Below are 13,719 nucleotides of genomic sequence, written 5' to 3'. Positions count from 1 at the left end.
CCAGTGCGCCTTCACACATAAAGACACGTGATAAAGAACTGTAATGTAATGTCATGTGCAGATTTTTTGATCGTGAATGTAGGGCTGTCAAGGTGATGGAATTTCCCTTGCTGTGATTTTAGGTGGCTCAACAGCGCGGTTTGCTTTTATTGCCGCTTTCCTTTTATATTTAGCCAAATAGGGCTAAATAAGCTATATTGTTTGGGTTATTATTATGTAGAATATATTGTAATATGATATGACATATAATATGAATTTTAATTTTGATTAATTTCAAACTTTAACCTGCATTTAAGCAGACAACGCTATTCTCTCGTCTTGAGATGCAGTTTGATGGTAAGGACGTACATGCAATTATGCGTAATTAAGCTAAATAGAGCCTACCAATAGTTTTTTTTCGTTTTTGAATAATTGACAAACTCGCTTAGCTCTTGTTTCCTGGCAATTGTATAAAAATTTCCAGGATCATCGCTCTGTTTGAAAGGAATGAATGATGTACAACTCACAATGATGGGTGAATATCCGATCTGTCTGCTTACATGGCCGACGCAAGGGAAGTTAGGTAAATCGTGGACAATTGTTCATTCATATAGATTGCCATCGGTCGACTAGGCAGATGAAGGGCTCGTATACCTGAATTGGACGCCAAATTCTCGCTCACTCTTATTATGATTGGGACTTTTTTCCCTTATCGGAGTTTAGGGGCCGTTTTCCTGGAGAGGCATCGTACGGACACCACAAGGGATGGCAAAGTGCTGCGGGCATGGACCCTCGCGCCACAAAATGCCTATTCATCCCCTCACCACCTAATCTTCATCAACACATCCACGAGGACACTTTCGCTTCCCTCTGACCGCATAACTCTGCCATAGTCTTCCTCACGTCCGCAGCGCACCTAGACTTGCTAGTTTGCTGCCCCTTGCTGCCTATTCATGGCGCGACACCCAAAAGATGCCAAAAAGTTTTGCTCACCACCCTTGCGTCCGCAGAGTGCCTAGAGTTGGTAGATTGCTGCCCCTTGCTGCCTATGTGTGGCGCGACAACCAAAAGATGCCAAAACGTCTCGCTCGCCACCCTTGCGTCCGCAGAGTGCCTAGAGTTGGTAGATTGCTGCCCCTTGCTGCCTATGCGTGGCGCGACATCCAAAAGATGCCAAAACGTCTCGCTCGCCACCCTTGCGTCCGCAAAAAGTACCGCGAGAGCTATTCAAAACCAAACATTGTTCTTATTTTTTATCTTTTTTATCTTTTATTATCTGGGTTGTGTTTCAACAGTGCACAGAACCCTAAGCGGACAGAACCCTGTAAATTACTGACTGTCTGCGAAACGTTGTCGGGGCCTAATGTCAAACACAATGGTGGAAATGGCCCGCAGAAGATGCCTTTTCGAGGTAGTGTGGCCGAGCGGTCTAAGGCGCTGGATTTAGGCTGCAGTCTCTTTGGAGGCGTGGGTTCAAATCCCACTGTTGCCAGTGGATCTGTGCTCCGCTTGGAGCGTAGTTCTTATTCTTAGTTCTCGTAGTTCTTACTCCAGTCTCTTATAAGAATAAGAGACTGGAGCCTTAATCCAGCGCCTTAGACCGCTCGGCCATGCTACCACAGGACTGCAGGTTCGGCAGGCCCTTTTACGCCACTGTATCTCTCAGATGGCTGTACAGCCGCAAGTTCACGTGGACCAGGTACAACAGCTGACAAGTGCTTCTATATCCTTCTGGTGATTGTTACACAGTTTTGATGGAATCCCGCATGAAAGACGCATTTACAAAAAGCAGAGAGAGCGTGTCAACTGCACTTTGAGCAAAAGCAGGCGAGCATACTGGCAACCAGCCATTAGGCTGGTTATATCAGGAACACTTTCCATCTGTAACAGAGCCGCTCGAAACAAACACGTGGGAGTCTATAAAGGGCTGCATCGTGTTCTCTCGCTTTCTGTTCATCCCATGCTACCGACTTGGGTTGAAGCAACAAAGCGGCTCGCGAAACTGTACGTCCGACAATGCGAACGCCTAAAGCAAAGCAGCCATAATCGGCAGGGTTTGAACCTGCGCGGGGAGACCCCAATGGATTTCAAGTCCATCGCCTTAACCACTCGGCCAAAAACAGGGCAAAATGGACTGCTACAAGGGGGAAAGAAAGGGAAAAGAGAGGGGGAAGGGGGAAAGAAAGAAACAAAGTGACTATATTATAGTTCTTGAATGCTCACAAAGGATTTAAGTAAAGTGTTTGATTGATTTTTGACTATACAATTTATAATAAAAACTTTAAAAAAAAAAGACTGATCTGACAAACACACCACACACTCTTGCCAGGACTTGCACCTGGATTCTTCCACCCAAAGGATGGATGTGTTACTATTACACCACAAGAGTTATGTCTTTCTTTTTTACAAACACTGCAAATTAACAAATTAACACGGCAAGTAAAAACAAAATGTTCACAGCACAACACACATAGCACAATATATATAACTGCAATATATAAAACGAAAAAAAATCAAAGAGTTTGTACATTCTCCCTCCACTGTGCAATCGAGAGGCCTGAGGCTGGACAATACCACAGGCCCTTCAGCTGAGTGTGGCCAGTTGTCTTATTTTTTGCCAGCCCACACTGCTTGCAGATATAGTGATAAATATCCTTTGCAAGTCGTCTCCGTGGTGGTTCACCCCTAGCCACTCACTCCTCATCCTCTTGGGCAGCTTTCTGCCTTCTCCATGTGTGCTGCCTGGGTTGAGTAGAGAGACAAGTTTGTGGTGGCAGGTTATCAGGCGCCTGGAACTGGGGAAGTGGCCGGAACTGGGGAGGGGTCTGGAATTGGGGCGGGGGATGGAATAGCGACATAATTTCCTCATTATCTTCAGCTGGCATGTTCACGTGAAAACGAAGCATTGTGTCCGTCAGCAGATGTCGCTGTTTTAATGGCATAACTTAAGCATGAAAGCTAACTCTTTGCAAATAAACAATACATTTTATATTTTGAAAATGTTTATATATTAGTGTTTATATTTTATTATAGCATATTTTAAATACTTTTTAAAATATAAAATGTATGTTTAATTGCAAATGCGTTAGTTATGCCATTAAAACAGCGACATCTGCTGACGGACACAATGCTTCGTTTTCACGTGAACATGCCAGCTGAAGATAATGAGGAAATTATGTCGCTTCCTTTGCCAAGTGCATATCAAACGTCTACATAATGGGCCGCAAATGCCCTGTTCACTCCAAAATCTAAATTCCATGGCTCTGCCCTTCGAAGGGAGTAGGCCATAGGAATGATGACTATATTTGGAATGTTGCCTGTGACGGTTCGGTATGAATACACGTACCGTTACACCCCTAACTGTGATTGTATAAAAGTACTGCATAAAAGAAAACTCACCACGAGGAGACAGTAGTGGTGTTTATTGGGACCATAACCAGGTTAGTCTGTCCTAGAACTGCTCTGCTGTCCTCCAGCAGCTGTTTTAAGTGGCTGTACACCACCACAATAGATTGTGGTATTGGCAGAGTTTTTCCTTGTGTGTCCTTGGGCCTGTTCCGTGCTTGCTGACACTCTTTTAAAAGCCGTAGGCAAACACATTCACATACCCTGTGCACTTCAGGGTTCTGAGCTGCCTGCCCATGAGTCATGAACAGTCTATGGAAAAGAAGGATGATATAATCTGGACTGTATACTGGGTTATAAACTAGTGAAGATCCAAATAGTCAAATTACCTCTCTGCGGCCTGCTGTCCTGGAGCAGAGCCACTCCGCTTCCTGGACGCTCTCCAAGGTCCTGGCAAAGTCTTCTTCTTAACTCTCTGGCTATATTTTGATGGCATCTTGTCCATGGCATGCAGAGCCATGTGCAGCTGGACTATGTTGGCCTCCTCTTGTGATGACAAGGCAGTGATCGTTCTGTTTAGGCCAACCAGGTAGGCTGCCAGGGCATCAACTGCCTCCCAGCCAGAGACACCTCTGGAATCACGCTGTTTACTCTGAAAATTGAGAAAAAATGCCAACCACAGTCCAATAAATATATAGTGTTGTAGTAATTATATGTATTTTAATTTTACAAACAGTTGAGAATAGGTGTTTTGCACTGCACCAGATACATTTTATTAAGTAAAAGATAGAACAGGATAGCAACATTACCTGGCCTGATGTGCTAGGACTTGCAGTGTCATTCTCCTCTTCCTCAGTGACCTCCTCATCAGGGGATTTGGGTCCAGTGTCACCCACCTGACAGCTGGCCTCCACGACAGCTACTTGAGGGTCAGAGTCATCAGCCCTAAGGTCAGCTGCATGGCACACAGTCGTTTCAATTTCATCTTCGGGCTCCTCTGGGGAGACTTCAGGCATGTCATGGTGGTGTACAATCAACTGGTCGCCTCTATTGGACTGGGCCAACAGGTACTCCACTGCAATGCGCTCCCCTGAAATAATTTAGTAAATAGTATATTAATAATAATAATCATAATAAAGACATTGCTAATGGGGAGAGGACACACACACAGGAGATAGAGAAGAATATTCCAATGCTCAGCATTGCTGAGAGATATCTTACCAGTGGGTTTTCCCGGAGGGGTGAATTCTGGCATCAAAGCCTGACCAAGGACCCGTTGGCTCATGTTGTTTAAATGAGACATTAAACAGACATCGAATGTCCTGAGTGTTGAGGCCCCCACCACAGATACAGCTTCTTTTGCCCGGCTCATGTTCCACCTTGAGGCCCCCTCTAACATGTACATTTGTGTGTGCATGGCATTGCATCTCCATCCTAAGAATGAAAATGCACAAATTCAGTCAGCAATTATTTTAAACTGAGGACATACAAATTTAATGACAGTTATAGAACAGTAAAAGTAAATTTCATGAAAACAAGCCAAATCCAGTTAGTACCCAGGGTTCTACTTCTATAATGCTGACAACAATAGCAATCTTTTGAACTAAAATATCTATAGAACACACTGCAATTTAACATTTAGAATTTACCAGGAATGAAGGCACACTGGTGGCGGTGAAAACTCTCCAGCGAGGATGACCCCCTGCCACACCTAAGCACGTTTAGGACTTTGCCACCTTTCTGGAGTGTCCCAGTCTTTGTGTACAACTCTACATGTGGAGGGTCCTGGATGCACTCAAGGTATTTTTGTTGCATCTCCCAGACATGGTGCATGCTGTCAGGGTTAACCAGGCGAAGCCCTGTAGTGTCAGTTAGCTCCCACACTGATTCCAGCAGCCCTGAAATCATGGTCCGGACCTCCTCAGCCTTGCGCGTCCGTCTCCTACAGTGCTTTGCCAGTTCACCTGGGCTGATGCTGGCTATGAGCTGTACCTCAGTGGGAGCCTGTCCACCATGGCTGCTCTTCCACTCCCCTCTTTTGGCTGCCTTAAATTCTTCCAAATCCTCTTGATCCCACTCAAAGATACAGGAGGAAAGTTTTGAACAAAAGGCTCCATAGAGAGGGTGGTGCTCTGTAGTAAGACCACAGTTGAATCTTCTCATAAAATGGAAGATATCTAGCCTTACAATGAACTTCCATGGTCGAAAAAGATTTAGCACCGCAGGTGCACCTGGCAATCAAAAAGCATGCATTTGATTTAATTTCAACAAAGTTTCCAGTCATTATAGTTTAATTATGGCAATTACATTCCATTGAGTGTAATAATAATAATTACCATCAACAATAGGAAAAGGGAAACTTTTATATTAACTTTTGTAAAATATATTGCAATGCATGTTTGATAAAGTAGTCATTTGAAAATCCCACCTGACTGACTACAGCAATCCCGGTCAACATAGATGACCTCAGGCTCTGGCTCGCCAGCATTCTGGTAGCGTCTGACGACGCCCTGGCACAGCTCCTCCAGTCCTGCGCCTTCACCTGTTGTCAAAACACTGTTCAAAACCTGGCCGAGCTCATTGCCAATATTGGTCATCCATGCAGCTGTGTCCCCAATGCCACCAGCCAGCTTTTTGGTGATCTGAAAAACAAACACAAGGAAACAAAGACATTCTGACAGGGTTCATTTTACATTTTCTTCTTATTGCTATGGTGCATTACAACATATATAACACAAATGCACAGTTTTTCATCATTATGATGAAATTATGTCTATTCCAATTACTTAACATGGATGGTTGAAAATAAACTTCATGCTCAGCCTCAAACTTTCATGTATTGTACCTTCTTAGTAGAATCCATCTTTAGAATTCTGCCATAGGTGGAGGTTATCACCCCCTTCATCTCGTCAAGATGGCTGAGGATGTTGTTGGAGTGGACAGTCTCAAACCACTGGGCAAGTGGAAGTGGCCTGAATGGTGCAGGTGCAGAAAAGGCAGGTGCCGTTGCAGATTGGACCAGGGCAAACTTTCTCAAATGATGCTCACAGTCAGAGAGGTACTGGATGGTTCGTCGTGCCCACTCCTCACTGTGGACTTCCTCTACTGCTGACTGGAGATAGGAGGAACTGTTGCCACTGGTCCTTGGCCTGAGGAAGGTCACACATTTCCTGTCCAGGGCTAGCTGAGTGGTCAGCATTGCTGGAAACAGGGCCCTGTGTGCCACATCCAGTTGTGAAAGGATGTCCTGGCTCCATGGGCATACTGGCAACTTGCATGCACTGCAGCGTGGATAGTCCCCACCAACCAGATAGTAGCGGTTATCCATGTCTATCACCTCCCTGACCTTCGGGTAGATCCCTGAATGGTGCATCTTCTGGCCACACTGTGGACATTTAAGAGGAATGCCCCACATCCTCATTGGTGCCCAGTAGAACATCCTCTGTCGGAAGTACCACCCGGGCTCAGGTGGAGATGGCTTGGGCTGCATAGGTGGATAAAACCAGTTTGCCGGGATCTTCTGCCTCAGCTGCCCTGTGGACTCATAGAGGCACTTGGCAATCCACACCCAATCTGCTGGCTGGAGGACTCTCTTGAACTGACTGGGAAGAAAGCTCTCCCAATCAGTAACAGCCTGAGGTAGAGATGGTATGGGATGCTGTGAGGGTGCTGGACGTGAGGATGGAGTGGGCTGTGGAGATGGAGAGCGCTGTGGAAGTGGTGGTGAGGGCCGTGGAGCTGCAGAGTGGCATGGGGATGGAGATGGCCACAGGGATGAAGACACTGGTGCTGGCAGTGGAGACGGCAAGTGCTGAGGAGGTGGCGGCAGCTGTGGAGATGGTGTGGGATTTTTTGAAGGGTGGACACGTGGAGCCAATAGGGCCCCATAATGGCTGGACTCAATGTGTTGGAGGAGTCCAACAGCACCCTGGACCCGGGCCCCACAGCTGTTACAGCTCTCTTCAACGTGGTGGTCAGAGAGGTGCTCTGAGAACTTCTCTGCCTCCACAAACACTCTACACAAAGAACACTTCACCCCTTGTTCTCCCTGTGATGTCCCTGCCTCCTCTGAGCTGCTGCCTGCCTCTACGTTGAGCCCTGCCTCATTCAAGGCCTTATCTGTTGACTGGGAGAAAATGAATATTAGGAACAAAAGAAGATCATATTCATATTAAATTAAATTCACCAATTATTCAGCAGAACTGTACGAGAATAGATCAGGGGATGGTCCATAAAATAGTCTATTACATGATACATGGACTTATAATTCCTTTGATATATATATAATACCTACCTTATGGAACCCACAAGTGCACGCTATGTGCCTGCCAAACAGGTCCACCTTATTCCCCCTTTGCAGGGGAAAGGCATCAATCCGCTCCAGTGCCTCCTTCCATTTTCTGCTTCCAGGTCTTTTGCCTGTACTGAATTGGAAAGTGCCCTGGGCGTACCTATGGCAGATGTCACTCCAATAGGCAGAGGATTTGCCTGTTTTGGTCATATCTAGAAAAAAAATTGTGGAACGAAGTAATATATTTATACTGCATTCTATAGAGCATTTCTTGGCATCAACGGTGTTATAATATAGCAACAGTAAAAGTAAAATGAACAAAAAGAAAGTTTTTTGGGATTAAACATCTGTTTACTGACAACATGCAGTTTAAACTCATAAACAATATAGTTAGTTAGCTTTTGATGTAAAATTGAACAAAATGATTTGTGATATCAAAAACGAGATATTTAACGAATATCTAGAATAATACATAACTCGGGTCACTTTAGTTATTCATCGAGGGGTTAACTAAAGTTAGTTAGCGAAAACTGATACACGTCAATGTAAAGTTAGCTTGCCTTGCAACGCAAACGTAGACCTCTTAAGTGTACCGAAACGAATAATCTTTATTCCAAATCACGAATTAATGTTTGAACAAATAGGTTAACACCAGTGTCACGTATTTGTAATTTGATTACCTTGAATGTCCGAATAGCAGATGTTCCGTAGCAGTAAGTTGTAGCAAACAGCATGAACGTCATGAAAAACTCAATCAACGGCGAGATTGGCGTGTCAACTCGATTGCTGATTGCCTCTTACCTCTTGGTAGGAATTGATTGGCTCTTTCCTCTTGGTAGGAATTGATTGGCTCGTTTGCCCCATCTGTTCGAATTTTTCGGATTTGCGTAAGGACCTGTTCAGATTTAGTTAGGAGTTGTTCGCATATAGTTCGGACTTTTGTTCGGAAGTGTTCCGACCTCGTTCGGAAGTATTCAGATGTTGTTAGGAAGTGTTTAGCCGGCCGATCGCTGGAGGGTACGGCCACAACTACACGAGGGTGTTCAACTTCTTACGGTAGTTGTGACGCTGCTAATGCTACTGCTGCTCAGCAAGCTGGAGAGCCAAAGCAGAAAAACTAGGAGGTGGGCCCTAAAGATGGCAGCCAATGCCCGAACAGGGACTTGAACCCCCAGATTAAAAATCTGATGCTCTACCGTCTGAGCTATCAGGGCTCGTTTAAGGGCTCGTGTGCGTTCTTCTGGCATGCCTCCTCCAAAATGATGGCACCCAACAACAAGGGAGTCTCCACTTGACCGTTTGGCAGTACTGACAGACTAGGACTGAATGGGGGCGTGATGCCCGCCTAGCTCAATTGATAGAGCAAGAGACTCTTAATCTCAGGGTCGTGGGTGCAAGCCCCACATTGGGCGCCTGCGCTGCTCCTGTCAGGGGGCCTTTTTAACGGGGCCCTGGCTAGCAGGCCTAGTGCTGGGATCTTCTTGAGACAAATACAACTTCCTCACACTTCTGTTTCCGAAGGGGTTCTCTGAAAAGAAGCGTGACGATGGTCCGCTGCTACGTGTTTGGTCATTAAGTTTTGCCACACTTTTGCACTTTAATTCTGAGTCAAACGGAGCGACATGTCCGAGGAAAATTTCAAAGCAGGACATTTTTAAGGCAACGCGGCAAGACTTTCCATTTCTCTGCACGTGTACTAGCAGTGAACAACAGAAAGAAGAACTAATATTTGAGAAGTATATTCCTCGTCAGTATAGTGGACAGTTTCTCCGCCTGTCACGCTTTTTAACCGTGCTGATAGGGAGGTCCTCCCAGACCGAGCTGAGCTCTCCGGGCTCGTGTCAGTGCGTGCCAAGTTCTTCTGCCATGCCTCCTCCAAAAGGATTCCCCGGCGGGGAGTTAAGCCTTTTCTTTGCCGCTGTCCAATAGCTTGGATGAGCTGGGCCTAAACATTCTAAAGAACAGCTAAAGAAGTGCGTGGCGCGGCTCTTTTTTAACAAATTGCAGTGCATTGGCCGCAATCGAACTGGGGTTAATTGTTGGAAGGTGCTCGCCACCAACACAGGGCCAAAGTGAGTGGGAAGCAGTTTCCTCAAAAACCCAGAATATGTTGCTGTGACCCGGATTCAAACCGGAGTTGCTGTGGCCACAACACAGAGTACTAACCACTATACGATCACAGCGAGCTCCCAGACAGGCAGGTAGGGGCAGCTGCAAAGTGCTCGTCTCAAGGTGAAGCTTGGGTTTTTCGGTCCCAGAGAAAAAGATAAGCAGCTGAGCCCAATGCACCGCAAACGTAGTTAGCAGTATTTGAACCTGTGCGGGGAGACCCCAATGGATTTCTAGTCCATCGCCTTAACCACTCGGCCACAACTACACGAGGGTGTTAAACTTCTTATGGTCGTTGCAACGCTGCCAATGCTACTGCTGCTCAAGCAAGCTGGAGAGCCAAAGCAGCAAAACTAGGAGGTGGGCCCTAAAGCTGGCAGCCATCGCCCGAATAGGGACTTGAACCCTCAGATTAAAAGTCTGATGCTCTAGCGTCTGAGCTATCCAGGCTCGTTTAAGGGCTCGTGTGCGTTCTTCTGGCACACTAGGACTGAACGGGGGCGCTAGCTCAGTTGGTAGAGCACGAGACTCTTAATCTCAGGGTCGTAGGTGTGAGCCCCATGTTGGGCGCCTGCGCTTCTCCTGTCAGGGGGCCTTTTTAACGGGGCGCTGGCTAGCAGGCCTAGTGCTGGGATCTTCTTGAGACAAATACAACTTCCTCACACTTCTGTTTCCGAAGGGGGTTCTCTGAAAAGAAGCGTCACGCTGCTACGTGTTTAGTCATTAAGTTTTGCCACACTTTTGCACTTTAATTCCGAGTCAACCAGAGCGACGTGTCCGAGGAAAATACGATCACAGCGAGCTACCAGACAGGCGGGCAGGGGCAGCTGCAAAGTGCTCGTCTCAAGGTGAAGCTTGGGTTTTTCGCTCCCAGAGAGAAAAATAAGCAGCTGAGCTCAATTCACCGCAAACGTAGTCAGCAGGATTCGAATCTGGGCGGGGAGACCCCAATGGATTTCTAGTCCATCGCCTTAACCACTCGGCCAAAAATGGGGCAAAACGGATTGCTATGGGTGGGGGAAAAGAAAAAAAAAAGAAAAACGAAGGGGGAAAGAAAAAATTGAGGAAAAATTAAGGGAAAATTTAATAAAATGAATTTTATAAGTATAGAAGGTATAAAAAGTTTTTTTTATACTTTTATTGTTATTTTTTTCACGTTTTCAATTTTAACCAAAAAATACTAATTACTAACCAAGTAATTGTAATGATAAAAATCCTTGTTTTCAAAATTAGACAAATACAAGATGTACATCCACAATAAAGTTTATTTCAAAAGCTCAAATCTGACATTTCTATATAGCAATAATTCCAAAGTCATTATACAGTATGTTACACATTAGATATAATGGTAAACATTTATTTAATACAATATTATATAATAACTATACAATAACTAGTATAAAATAACACTTCCACATATACAGTACAGTTTGTCCCAAAAGATCACATTTGACATCATATATAAATATATGATGAGAGAGAGAGAGAGAGAGAGAGAGAGAAAGAGAGAGAGAGAGAGAGAGAGAGATCCTTCAAATTCTGTTTACCTAATACACTACGTAAAATTTACTTTAGCTAGAGTTAAGACAACTGACAAGTTTCGTAAAAAAGGAATTAAAAACACCAACACCACATTGTAACCTATAAAGAGTCTTTCCACTCTGTAATGCTCTGGCCAGATGCTGGACAGTACCATTTTCCTTTATGCTGAGTATGACCAGTAAGTTTGCTTTTTGACTGGCCACACATTTTGCATTGATAGTGGAAGTCGTCTTTTGTGTGCCTTTTCTTTGGTGGCTCCCCTCTTGCCACACACTGTTGATCCTCAAGTGCTGCCTTGTGGAGCCTCCATGCACGTTGTCGGTTTTGAGGAGGTGGTGGAGCTGATGGCTGATGCCCTGGTGGATAGGAAGACCAATCATTAGAATGCGGTGGTGGAGCTGATGGCTGTTGGCCTGGTGGAAGGGAAGACCAAACATGAGGTGGTGGTGGTGGAGCTAATGATGGATAACCTGGTGAAAAAGACCAATCAGAACACCCAGGCCAAGTATGCCTCCCAGTAAAGTGCTATGCCTCAGGGCAGAAAAAAATATTCTGTGCAGCAGGAGAATAGTCTGTGCCATATGGAGATGTGTCTCCTAGCTCAGTGCCTGTGTGTGCATTTGAAGACACTGCAGTTCCAGTTCGTGCATATTTACGTTGGCGAATGACTGCCTCACCCTCCAGATTCTCAGGCTCCTGGAACTCAATGGGAACGTGTCCATGTTCAACGGGTCCAGATGGGTGCTCTCTAGGCTTTGGCAGCGGCTCTTTCGCTAAACCAATATGCTGGGGAAGCTCCACTCCTTGCAGCAAGGTGTCCCGGTCAGTTCTTTTCTGTCGGTCATGAAGCCTGGGAAGCACAATTGCTTATAAAATTATAACTGATCCCTACAGTACACTCACATGAATAGTTATTTAATACAAAGCAAATTGTAAATGATTGATTGTTTATATAAACACTGTGAATTAAACCATTAAAAACAAATGTGAACTAAATTACTAAGAGGACACTTTTCATTTAACAATATCATTGATCAGACTGTACTGACATTAAACCTTAACTGATATTAAACCATAACTTATCTGGGCGAGCTGCTTTATAGTCGATTTGAACAAATTTCATAATTGATCATTACATAGTTATTGAATGGATTCAAATAGACACTGAACTGTCTTCAGCTGCACATTGACAGCATTTTCTTTTTAGAAGCCGCTTCACACCTAATTTAATTTGGCATTACAGAATCATTTTCTTGTTGTTCACTTTAAAGCTCCTCTGAAACTCTATCCTTTATAAAGTGCTATCGAAATAAAGGTGACTTGGCTTGGCCAAGGTCTAAACTGATAAATTATGACTATGTAAAAGAAAATAAACAGTCTTTAACACCCTTCAGTTATGACCAGCCAGATGTACATTTTTTGAAATGGTCTATCATAATCAAGAACTGAGAGCTGTGTAAAATTGCTGTGAAACAACATTTAATGTATCTAATATACAAATAAGTGTGTAATTTAGAATAGTTAATTCAGAAGTTGTTAGAAGGAATATACTACTAAAGTGAACTCAGGAAGGCAATAACCAACTCACCAAGATGACACTGTAGAGTTGTTGATTGTAACTAGCACCAGGTTGGTCTTGTCGAGCAGCTCTCGGCAGTCTTCAAGCAGCTGCTTGATGTGACTATACATCATCACAATTGCCTGAGCAATTGGAAAGGTTTTGCCCTTATTGTCTTTAGGCCTGTTTCTGGCTTCCCTGAATTCCTTCAAAAGATTGAGTGCGATGCATTCTGAAATCCTGTTAACATCAGGTCTCTGGGCTACCTGGCCATGGGTCATGAACAGTCTGTGAATAAAACAATGCATTGAATGCATTATGTATGATGTTATTCTATGGTTCATTGCAGCTTTGTAAACATACAGACTAATTATGATTTTTTATTTTATGCAAATGAAAAGTGAGGGATAATTTATGACGGCACACACTGTAAAAATACCATTATAAACCCCTCTAAGAACTACCAAAGCTGATTACTAATTAAAGCTGATTTACTTTTGACCACAATCTGTAGAAATGTTATTCCTTTAATTTTGTGGCACTTTTTCCCTGTCTTATTAAAAATGGTATTTGATGTATTGTTCCGAAGTTAGAAATTCCTGTATTGTGACAACACTACTTAATTACAGACATCATATTCTTGGTATTGATATATGGTATTGTCCCCATACCTGGAATGAAAGTGCACTGATGGCGATGAAAGCTTTCCAGAGAAGAGGACCCTCTGCCACACCGCAGTACATCCAGAACCTTGTCACCCTTCTGTAACCCAGAGCCCAGCTTTGTGTAAAGCTGAACACCAGGCGGGTCTTGGATGCAGGGTAAATGTTTCTGTTGTACCTCCCAAACGTGTGTCATGCTCTCTGGATTGATGATGCGCAAACCAGTCGTGTCC

At 44.4% G+C, this 13,719-nt stretch overlaps 2 protein-coding genes and 3 non-coding genes across 6 annotated transcripts in view; 1 reads left to right on the top strand and 4 right to left on the bottom strand.

Moving 5' to 3' along the window:
• The window catches only part of LOC130563187 (uncharacterized), a 15,311-nt gene extending 7,486 nt beyond the window's left edge, over positions 1-7,825 (bottom strand). The window contains exons 1-8 of the mRNA XM_057348615.1: positions 7,619-7,825; positions 6,170-7,450; positions 5,753-5,966; positions 4,546-4,758; positions 4,134-4,414; positions 3,714-3,976; positions 3,379-3,636; positions 1,951-2,116 (exon numbers count right to left, since the gene is read on the bottom strand). Coding sequence (XP_057204598.1) covers positions 1,951-2,116; positions 3,379-3,636; positions 3,714-3,976; positions 4,134-4,414; positions 4,546-4,758; positions 5,753-5,966; positions 6,170-7,450; positions 7,619-7,825 — 2,883 coding nt within the window. The remainder of the gene's footprint in view (positions 1-1,950; positions 2,117-3,378; positions 3,637-3,713; positions 3,977-4,133; positions 4,415-4,545; positions 4,759-5,752; positions 5,967-6,169; positions 7,451-7,618) is intronic.
• trnal-uag (transfer RNA leucine (anticodon UAG)) lies at positions 1,390-1,471 on the top strand. The gene has a single exon. It is a non-coding gene; the product is annotated as a tRNA-Leu (tRNA).
• On the bottom strand, positions 2,018-2,105 carry trnas-uga (transfer RNA serine (anticodon UGA)). The gene has a single exon. It is a non-coding gene; the product is annotated as a tRNA-Ser (tRNA).
• A 2,085-nt stretch (positions 7,826-9,910) lies between the features above and the next one.
• On the bottom strand, positions 9,911-9,992 carry trnas-aga (transfer RNA serine (anticodon AGA)). The gene has a single exon. It is a non-coding gene; the product is annotated as a tRNA-Ser (tRNA).
• A 1,235-nt stretch (positions 9,993-11,227) lies between these two features.
• Positions 11,228-13,719, bottom strand: part of LOC130563300 (uncharacterized) — a 13,032-nt gene continuing 10,540 nt past the window's right edge. The window contains exons 3-4 of one of the 2 annotated variants that reach the window (XM_057348755.1): positions 12,855-13,112; positions 11,228-12,116 (exon numbers count right to left, since the gene is read on the bottom strand). In XM_057348755.1, the coding sequence (XP_057204738.1) occupies positions 11,792-12,116; positions 12,855-13,105 (576 nt within the window). In that variant the 5' untranslated portion in view covers positions 13,106-13,112 and the 3' untranslated portion in view covers positions 11,228-11,791. Of the gene's footprint in view, positions 12,117-12,854; positions 13,708-13,719 lie in introns of those variants that run through there. The other variant, XM_057348754.1, reaches the window with a different exon arrangement.

The sequence above is a fragment of the Triplophysa rosa genome, linkage group LG12, assembly GCF_024868665.1.
Source record: "Triplophysa rosa linkage group LG12, Trosa_1v2, whole genome shotgun sequence".
In the NCBI taxonomy this organism is placed as follows: domain Eukaryota; kingdom Metazoa; phylum Chordata; class Actinopteri; order Cypriniformes; family Nemacheilidae; genus Triplophysa; species Triplophysa rosa.
Note: the sequence above shows the minus strand (reverse complement) of the source record. Positions and strands in the feature narration are given on the sequence as shown.